At 46.1% G+C, this 10,646-nt stretch overlaps 1 protein-coding gene across 1 annotated transcript; it reads right to left on the bottom strand.

The window, feature by feature from the left end:
- Positions 1 to 73: 73 nt before the first annotated feature.
- Positions 74 to 2,801, bottom strand: LOC109734660 (uncharacterized). Its single transcript, XM_020293861.4, has 4 exons — positions 2,631 to 2,801; positions 2,423 to 2,529; positions 1,426 to 1,460; positions 74 to 490 (listed from the first exon to the last, which is right to left on the bottom strand). The coding sequence occupies exons 1-4, from the start codon at positions 2,631 to 2,633 to the stop codon at positions 423 to 425; spliced, it is 213 nt and encodes a 70-aa protein (XP_020149450.1). The 5' UTR covers positions 2,634 to 2,801; the 3' UTR covers positions 74 to 422.
- Between the last annotated feature and the right edge of the window lie 7,845 nt (positions 2,802 to 10,646).

Genomic DNA, 10,646 nt, shown 5'->3' with positions numbered 1-10,646 from the left:
AATTTTATTTCACTCCATTCGAGTTCACAAGAATGTAGATAAAATAGAGATGCTCTTTTTGGCGTCATCAAAGTACTGGAACTGAGAGACGAAATAGGTATATAACGAGAAATCCACAGTTGGTTTTGCAGGACCCAAACAACATTCTACACAACATACATAATCCTCCATCATTTCATTGTTAACTTCTTGCACCTAGCATTTGCAAACACAGTATCATCTCTGTCTGATCGGCAAGTGCACCGACCTGAGTGCATTCATCAAACCTGCATGCTCGGTATCAAGAAGCCGCTTTCGCCACAACAGTAGCAGAAGCAGAAGGCTTCTCTGGAGGCATGAACAGAAATACAGTGTGACATGATCCTTCCTATATTTAACTCTGGCAACCTAGATTCAAATCATGGACATGATTGCCCGGGCCTTCAGAAGAAGATGGTGGATACCCCCATCGCGAAGCACCCAAATGCCACCCAAGGGCTCAACCGCTCACCTGACGAAGCAGCACAAGAAAGATTGAATTTCGAAGGCTTGAAATGAAAAAGGATGCATTATTAACAAATACCGTGTTATTTAGAAGAAAAAATGCAAGTAATGTTTTTCATTGCATAAGTTTGACAAACCATCTCTATGTAAATAGTAAGTACTAATCAGCAGTTGTTACACAAAATCACTATGAATCAAATGAAAGCATGGACGAGGTATTGGAAATTCGAAAGACAAGAAAAAAGAACTGCTGGTATACAGACAATCGAATAAACTATGACTAGATACTCAAATAGAAAAAAATATCAGAAAGCAGAAACTAATGCTGGCTTTGTAATTTCCACATGACAGCTAGGACGCAGCTTTACCTCACGAGTTTCCCCTAATATATAGAAACTTACAGTGACAATCAGACGGCTATTAAGTTTACCCTTCTTAATATTGTCGAAGTCTGTTTTTCCATAACAAATCAAGTTCAGCTATTTCACCATGTAGGTATTTTCTAATATTAATAAAACCTACCAAGATAAAAGAAAGCTACAAAATCTATAAACATTCATTGATATAATATGCAGTAAGATATCCACACCAATACTAGAGATTGCACCTTGTTCTATTTTTCTTATTTTCTTAATAAGATAAGTACAACACAACAATCTTAACAACATTCTTGTATAAAGAAAACATTACGTCTTCACCAATAAAGAAAACTGCTACAAAGCACGAGAAGTAAGCAAGTCTAGAACTGAACTTAAGTTATTAGCACCTTGATTCCTCAGCTAATGTCTACAATACAGTTTGGCAGATGAAACTAGGTGCATATACACTGACGAACCAGTGCTCCAGATTGAGCAAACCAAAGGAACTAGGAAATATGCAGCAGGTTTCTGAAGAATGCAAGCTAGCATAGAATTTGAGCTGGACGCACAGACAGAAGCATACCTATTCTGGCTGCTTTCCAAAAGAAACCACGGAACCTGTCAAGAGAAATTCATGTAAGAAAATGAAGAATAACGAAAAAAGGTTTGCCTGAATTTGGGTCAGAACCCTGGGCTTTTGAAATCTAACAAATTGAGCTAATTGAATACAAAAATAGTTGGCAGCAGAGAGATCATTGACAAATAGCATTGAGAACCTTTTTGATCTTTTTTTCAGGATAGTTATCCTTAGGAATTTCACCCATCAGGGTTTTTTGTTACGCAGGATTGTAATCCATAAGAGTTATTTCTAAGGGTTCCATTGCACTACATAACATTTGAAAAAAATTGTTGACTAAACTTCTTGCAAAGATACCACTGTATTTCCTATTGTTTATCCGAAACATGCTTTTATTCAGATTCATTTAGTACTCAATTATCTATGCTTAGAGAAGACACAACACTGTAATCATGGTCTTTTTTTCTCCTAATTATGTGTTGTTTGAAATCAAACCACACAGATCAAAGAGGCCCTGCATATCTTGTTCCTTATCTTTCTACTATTTTTTTAGGGAATCGTTGCTCCTTATCGAGTTTGTAAATGAGCCTCATCTTATATAGCATACGAAAAGGGGAGCCTCACAGTTCTTCCAAATCGTGCTTAATCCGACTATAGGATTCAGAGGTTGCAATCAGCTGTGAACCAGCGTACTGTTGGACATCCAAAAGTGTTTACGGATCAAAACCAAAATGCCCTAGACCCAACAGCTACATGTTGCATTAACGCAGTCCCACGGAGAATCCAGTCCATGTTTAAAGGATACTACTTAGTGATCTAAACGCTCTTATATTTCTTTACAGATGGAGTACCATATAGGTACCGTGCGATTCTTCATGCTGATTTTGACAGTACGACTATCTGCCTTTGCGGGAAAAAGGAAAGACAAATCGCGTAGATCAGATCGCTCAGGAAGAAATCCCCAATGACTTTTCAATCCGGGAAGTCAGCGTAGAAAACATACCCGGTGCGATCGTTGAGGATGGCAGGGAACTGCATCTTGATGTAGGTGCAGGTGCAGATCACCAGCAGCACCACTATGAGGAAGGAGTTGAAGTTGAACAGCGCCGACTACAATCACGCCAAGAAACAACGATTAGGTGGCCAGATCCGTCGAATTGGGGAGGGGGGAGGAGGGGATGAGTTCGACGCGGGGAAGGGGCGGAGGTTACCATGGCGCTGGCCTCCTCCTTACCGAGCTGCGACTGCAAGACAGGAATCTGGATCTACTGGGTTGGGGTTGGGGTTTGGGTTGTCCACAGCCTAGTGCGTAGCTAGCGCTGCAAACGAGTCAGTTGGGGTTGGGGTGGCCATAGCCCAACATATTGCTCTATCAACACGCGCTGTTTGCGCGGAAAAAAAAAACAAAAAAACACGAGCTGTTTGTTTAGAACATCTCCAATTTCAAAAAAAAAAAAACTCCAACACTAACCCTAAAAATTGGTTCGGTCACTTGGTCCAACAAAAATGCATGTCCCCAATGACAGCCTATTGCTATATGGTGACCAAAACATTTTAGGTCATGCCCAAAAGATTGCTACAACTAATGCAAATTTGCATCATCCCTAGCGGCCGACTCAAAATCAAAATTGTTGCTTCGGGAACCCACCGGATCGCTTTCTACTACAACCGCTGCCGGCCATCGATATGCCATGGAAGCCATCTTCGACGCGCCCGCCGACGCTGATATCCTCCCCGCTGCTCCCGCTGCACCCATAGTCGTCCCTCATGTGGTTCTTGCCAGCGGTGGCAACAAGCGGAAGGCCGTCCGCCGCCAAGGGCTTGCGCTGCCACGAATAGCCGACGCTGCCGGCCGGGATGCACCTAAGGACCAGTCGTCGCCGCCAAGTTTCTGTGCGAGTGAAGAAGGTCGTCGGGAAGAGGCTGTCGCGGGATTCATCGGCAACGGGTGTTGCCCGTGCGAAGAAGAAGGCGGTGACAACAGAGACTTTCTCGTCGTTGTCGATCCCTTCCACGGCGGTACTTGCTCCCCCAACAATGCTTAGGACCTTTTTCCCCTCCCACCGACGCATGAGGACCAGCACACATCACTCGTCGCCACAACTGTCAACGTCCCCAATATGTTCGATGAAATCACCGAGAGGTAAATAAATCCGGTTTTCATTGATTTTACATTTTGTATGCACTTGTGATGTGATGTGATGTTTGTGTATTTTCTTCAAATTTTGTGGATGTAGTGTGGATGAGGAAACATTTTTGCAATACACTTGTGTTGCATCCCAAGATTTTCCATCACTTGAATGTTGTTGATTATCTGTGTTGTGATGTTGCAAAGTTTTAATTACAATGGCATAGTTTGTTTGAATATTTATGCAACTGTGGAGTACAAAAGAGCAAGGCCAAATTTTAGGACACTAGTTTTGGTCCGGCGAAGAAGCAGAAACTTTTCTGATGACCAAAAACCTTCTCTCTCCACCCGCAAAACCAGTTCTAGGGCACCAAATTATTCGGTTGTTGTTGAGGAAGCTCTTAGTAGCCAAGTGTTTCCAGGTCGTTTTGCTTGTTTACATGTCTTTTTTCAATATTGACAACAAATGAACTTGAGTGAGCAAAAAATAACTATTTATCAAAATACTAGCAGCCATCAAACAAAAATAAAAGTACCAAAAAATGGGAGGTGACTTTTGGTCAGATCAAAACATACCCTTAATTCTGCTTTATTGACCGAGCGAAAGGATTGAGAGGTCGATTAGAGGAGGGGTGAATAGGAAACTATAAAAATTTAAGCTTAAGTTCCAAATTTTAGTGGCAGAGCAGATAAAGTAAGTTCTATATATATGCAATCTATGGTGAGAACAATTTATATGGCAAGCAAACTAGTACAACGGTAAACAAGACAACAAGCTAATTAGGAACCAACAAAGCAAAAAAAGCACATAAAGGGACGAGAATGGATAAACCACAAGTGAATCGAGCACGCGGATGTATCCTAAAATTCGTAGTCTCTTGGGAGTGCTAATATTCATGGGAAACGTGTCAAAGCCAAAGCTCCCGATGTATCCTAAAATTCACAATCTTTTGGGAGTGCTAATATTCGTGGGAAATGTGCCAAAGCCAAAGCTCGGGAGCGCCACCAAATGGACCACCTTATTCTCCTTTGAGTCACCCCCAACAGATGAGTCTTAAATCACTTGGGGGTTGGTCTTGAAGGTGACCATCGAACGTTTACACACTTTCATATGCACACCACAAGTAACGAAGCTTCCAGGCCTTGATTCGTACCGCCTAGGAGCCCTAAACCTCCAAGAGTAACAAGTGTTGGTGAAATAGTTATGAAATCAAGCGGGGATCACAAATTGGTTTAGTGGGAATGTAGATTAGGTCTTCCTCTATCATCATCAAAATATGACAGATTTTTAGTGGAGGAAGGTGAGAGTAATTGGGATTTTGGAGGAATGGGAATGATGGAGAAGGTAAGGCATTAGGGTTAGGGGTGGGAGGTGCGAGAAGGGGCTTTATATACCCCACCTCCAAAGTGATCATTGCCCACTTGATGGCCCCTGCGCATGGGGTCACCCAAACCCTGGACCACGTGGGCACGGGGGTCACTGACCCCGTGCACATAGGGTGTCCTGAGAGTTTTCCACTCGACCCCGTGAGCACGGGGTCAGGAGGCCCGTGCGCATGGGATGTCTAGAGAAATTTTCTTGGCCCATGTGAGCAGACCGTGGCACAAAGAAGAGATGGTTTTGAGGCTATTTTGTTTTATGGGTGTAGGATGGTTGGTGTATATGATTTGCATGAACCCACACTTTCATCCAAGCACCCCGATTCCCTCTTAATAGTTTGGCTGTCATATGACTCAAAAGAAACCAAAACAAAACTCTCGAGTCATCAGAAAACCACACCTTTTTCCTTCTTGAAGTGGGGTCAACCAACTTCATATAATCATCCTAGAGAGACCAATGACATGGGATAAACTTAGTAACCGTCATTTGTCTCACTAATTACATTGTCATGTGTGACGCCCGGATAGTTACGCTACAGTAACCCTCCGCTAATGATGCCACATCACCACGATTACTGTTGTTAATATTGCGATGATTCAAATCCCGTTCAAATATCAAATTTAAAATCAGGTCAAACAATTAAAGTTTTCAAAAGTCAAAACTAAAATGTTCTTAATGTGACAAATAAATCATGGATATTATTGGTGGAGAAACAACATCTTTATAACATAATTAAATACCCTAAAGTGATTAAAACAAAAGCAAAAACAATTAGTTATACTCCTAATATATTTTACAAAATACTAAACTATTTTAGCTAGGTGCCAAAGTTATTGTGGCAGTGGTATAATTAATGTTACTATGTTAGGTGCTAATTGAATATTTTACCAAACTAAAACAAATTGGGAAATAAAATTAAAACAGAAAAGAAAATAAATGAAAAGGTAAAAGATAAAACAAAAATGAAAAGGAACCCCCCTCACTGGGCTTTGTCCCAGTTGTCCCAGCAGGCCACCAGGCCGCCCAGCCGGCCCACCTGGCCCCCCCGCCACTCACTCCCTTATCCCCTCGCAACCGCAAACCCTAACCCCCACCGACACCCACTTCCCCCCACTCGCTCTCTCCCTCCCCCCTGATGTAGATCGAGATCGGGGGCACGACCTCCACGCGCCCGATGCCGCCGTCCTCTCCGTCGTCGCCGGTCGTCACCGCAACCTCGCCGACCTGCCTCCTCCTCCCCGTCGGTCTGCCTCCTCCACGTCGCCGTCGTCCTCGACCACCACCCTGACCCCCGCTGCCCTTTTCCCTACCGGCTCCGTGAGATCCCTCCCTTTCCTTCTCTGTCCCGCACGGCCGTCACCGCGTCCAGGCCGTGCTCACCGCGCCCGGCCGCGTCCCGCAGCTCCACGCCGGCGCGCCGCACGCACCGTGCTCGCGGTCACCACGGCCCCGACCGCGCCCGCTCGACCGCGCACACGCCCGCGCATCGCGACCCCTCCCCGCGCCTGCGTCGCCTGAACCATGTCGCCACGCCCACGACGCGCCCCGCGCTGCACCGCTCGCCCGCGCTGCGCCTAGCTGCTGCTGCTGCCGCGTCAGCCTGTGTGCTCCTACCACCACCTGCACGCACGCCTACGCCTCACGCGCACGCGTGCGACGCGCGCCGCTCCCCTGTCTGCCGCGGCCGCCTCTGCTCGCCCGCGCCCTCCCCTGCCTCCCCGCACGCATCCGCCGCACCGACGCCGCCCAGCTCCGCCATGGCCCTCCTCCCTTCACCCCGCGGCCTCCCTCTGCTTCCACTGGAAGCGCGCGAGCGCGAGCTCGCCCCCGGTGGCCTCCGCGACTCGAGTCGCCGCCCATAGCGGCCATCCGGCGTGCCTCCGCCGTGGCTCAAAGCCACCGGCGCTTAAATCGCCGGCCTAATAGGCCATTAGCGCTAATTGCGCTACCAACCCCCCTGATGAGCCACTAACACGTGGGGCCAACCCCTGGAACGATTTAAAAAAAGAATAAATAATAAATATAATAATTAATTAAAGAATTAATTATTTTAATTAAACCTAATTAGATTAACCTAATCACTAATTAACCTAATTAAATGTTAGGTAATTAATCAGTCCATGACAGATGGGACCCACTGGTCAATTTGACTAGTCAACGGTCAATGCTGACTGGGCTGTTGACTTTGACCGGCCCCATCAGTCATCCTCTGCTGACTAGGCAGTTGACCAAGTCAACTGGGCCTACTGGTCAGCCACAAAATCCCATCTGTGGGTACACTTCCGTGTACTCATAGCAATTTAACATTTAATTTTTAATTAAAATAATTAAATAAATCCTAATTTTTTTAAATCTTTAGAAATTAAATATAAGATAATCCGTAACTCAGATGAAAATACTTTGTACATGAAAGTTGCTCAGAACGACGAGACGAATCTGAATACGTAGCCCGTTCATCCGCCACACATCCCTAGCATAGCGAACACGCAACTTTCCCCCTCCGGTTCATCTGTCCGAAAACGCGAAACACCGGGGATACTTTCCCGGATGTTTTCCCCCTTTGTCGGTATCACCTCGTACCGCGTTAGGGCACACCTAGCAACGCTCATTGTCATGTCATGCATCGTCATGCATATGTTTCCTTTATATTTATTGTTTCTTCCCCCTCTTCTCTCGCTAGACACCGAGACCGACGCCGCTGCTACCCAGTACGACAACGGTGTTGACGACCCCTCCTTGCCAGAGCAATAAGGCAAGCCCCCCCCCCTTGATCACCACATATTGCCTATTCCTTCTCTCTACTGCTTGCATTAGAGTAGTGTAGCATGTTACTGCTTTCGGTTAATCCTATTCTGCTGCATAGCCTGTCATTGTTGCTACAGTTGTTACCCTTACCTGCAACCCTAAATGCTTAGTATAGGATGCTAGTATTCCATCAGTGGCCCTACATTCTTGTCCGTCTGCCATGCTATACTACCGGGCCGTGATCACTCGGGAGGTGATCGCGGGTATATACATATTTACATACATACTATACAGGTGGTGACTAAGGTCGGGTCGGCTCATAGAGTACCCGCAATTGATTCTGATGTGGGGGCTGAAAGGACAGGTGGCTCCATCCCGGTAGAGGTGGGCCTGGGTTCCTGACGGCCCACGACTGTTACTTTGTGGCGGAGCGACAGGCCAGGTTGAGACCACCTAGGTGAGAGGTGGGCCTGGCCCTGGTCGGCGTTCGCGGATACTTCAATTAACACGCTTAACGAGTTCTTGGTATTTGATCTGAGTCTGGCCACTGGCCTATACGCACTAACCAACTACGCGGGAACAGTTATGGGCACTCGACGTCGTGGTATCAGCCGAAGCCTTCTTGACGTCAGCGACTGAGCGGCACGCGCCGGATTGGACTGTAAGCCTGCACTTGTATTAAGGGGACTAGGTCTGCTTCCGGCCGCGTTTGCAACGTGCAAGTGTGCAATGGGCGATGGGCCCAGACCCCTGCGCGCATAGGATTTAGACCGGCGTGCTGACCTCTCTGTTGCGCCTAGGTGGGGCTGCGACGTGTTGATCTTCCGAGGCCGGGCATGACCCAGGAAAGTGTGTCCGGACAAAGGGGATAGAGCGTGTTGGGTAATGTGGTGCACCCCTGCAGGGAAGTCTATCTATTCGAATAGCCGTGATCTTCGGTAACAGGACGACTTGGAGTTGTACCTTGACCTTATGACAACTAGAACCGGATACTTAATAAAACACACCCTTCCAAGTGCCACATATAACCCGATGATCGCTCTCACACAGGGCGACGAGGAGAGGATCGCCGGGTAGGATTATGCTATGCGCTGATACTTGGTGAACTTACCATCTACTCTCTTCTACATGCTGCAAGATGGAGGCTGCCAGAAGCGTAGTCTTCGATAGGATTAGCTATCCCCCTCTTATTCTGGCATTCTGCAGTTCAGTCCACCGATATTGCCCCTTTATACAGATACCCATGCATAAGTAGTGTAGATCCTTGCTTGCGAGTACTTTGGATGAGTACTCACGGTTGATTTTCTCCCCCTTTTCCCCCTTTCCTTTCTTCCGGGTTGTCGCAACCAGATGCTGGAGCCCAGGAGCCAGACGCCACCATCGACGACGACTCCTACTACACCGGAGGTGCCTACTACTACGTGCAGGCCCCTGACGATGACCAGGAGTAGTTTAGGAGGATCCCAGGCAGGAGGCCTGCGCCTCTTTCGATCTGTATCCCAGTTTGTGCTAGCCATCTTATGGCACCTTGTTTACTTTATATCTGTACTCAGATATTGTTGCTTCCGCTGACTCGTCTATGATCGAGCACTTGTATTCGAGCCCTCGAGGCCCCTGGCTTGTATTATGATGCTTGTATGACTTATTTATATTTTTAGATTTGTGTTGTGATATCTTCCCGTGAGTCCCTGATCTTGATCGTACACGTTTGCATGCATGATTAGTGTACGATTGAATCGGGGGCGTCACAAGTTGGTATCAGAGCCGACTGCCTGTAGGAATCCCCCTTCCACACTCCTTGGCCGAAGTCGAGTCTAGACATTATAAAACTTTTACTAACATGGCTGTGTGCCTTAGGGGCCCACGTCACCATCGGGTGGTATTAGGATCTTTTATTCCTCGTCCATACTCTGGGAATCTGATCTCTCTTCTATTCGGGTTAAATGATTTTAAAAAAACTGACTTTAGGTTCTCGAAAATACTTCTCCCGGAGAGCCCCTTCAGTCCAGATGATCGCGTGCTGCACCAGAAAATTTTAAAGATACTCTCCGATGTTTCCCCGAGACCCTTGTGCCCTTCGCCGTTGCAATTCCATACCACCGATAAATCCTTATGGAAAGCTACATACACTTGTCGTCCATAACTTCATTTACAATTTGATCTTGTGATTACAAGATACCCTGAAATACTTCGGATATTCTGAGGATCCTTTGTGTCTGCTGCCTTGCAGCTCCTTTTCCTCATGAATACACCTGCAAATAATTCCTCACACTTACCAAGTATCCTCTCATTCCCAGTTGTTCATGTGTTTCAGAAAGGTCTTTGAAATACTATTCAACCTTCCGAAAATCCTCAGTAGCTTATTGCTCTTGAAATTTTTGCTTGCTTGCATTATGGATAATCCCATAAGTCTGGTAATCTTATTGGCATCCTTTGTCACTATCATCTTGAGTCCGTTGATTCAATATGTTGCGAATGCCAGTAATCCTCAATCAGATCCTAGAATTCATCCTTCCAGCTCAGACGTCATTTTGAACAGGAGCTGGTTCTCGACCAATCAAATTGTCGTCGATTGTACCCCTAAGGCTATTCAACTTATCCATCCCTAATCAGAGCATTGCTTCTGATCCCTTGTCTTGGAATTCATAATTCCTTTGCATTTGAGCTTTGAGTTAGTCAGTTGTTTCTATAATCCGATGCACTTGCATTCCTTCTTCCTTTGATAGAGTACCGATACTCACGTCAGCTCCGTTGTAGACCACCAGACCTCTTGTTGGATTATTATCCGGCAGTGTCCTCCATATTCAAATAACCTTGTGAGCCTTTCCACGGATATATAAAGCCTTTGGTAAATTGTATCCTCTGCTTTCTCAACCATGCTCTGTTTTCGAGCTGGTGGTATTTACTATTGAAGCTTGTGGTATATGTTTCCACGATACCCTGACAGGTTGAACCTATGCCTTCCTTAATATG

The sequence above is a fragment of the Aegilops tauschii genome, chromosome 2 (genome assembly GCF_002575655.3).
Source record: "Aegilops tauschii subsp. strangulata cultivar AL8/78 chromosome 2, Aet v6.0, whole genome shotgun sequence".
NCBI lineage: Eukaryota > Viridiplantae > Streptophyta > Magnoliopsida > Poales > Poaceae > Aegilops > Aegilops tauschii.
The sequence above is the reverse complement of the archived record's forward strand: the minus strand, read 5'-3'. Positions and strand labels throughout refer to the sequence as shown.

What these genes read in the sequence shown, in the direction of transcription:
- LOC109734660 (XM_020293861.4), bottom strand. An exon ending in ATCCTCAACGATCGCACCGG is followed by an intron (nt 1,461 to 2,422) that starts GTATGTTTTCTA and finishes TTCTCTTGACAG; the next exon opens with GTTCCGTGGTTTCTTTTGGA. An exon ending in TTGGAAAGCAGCCAGAATAG is followed by an intron (nt 491 to 1,425) that starts GTATGCTTCTGT and finishes CTGCTTCGTCAG; the next exon opens with GTGAGCGGTTGAGCCCTTGG.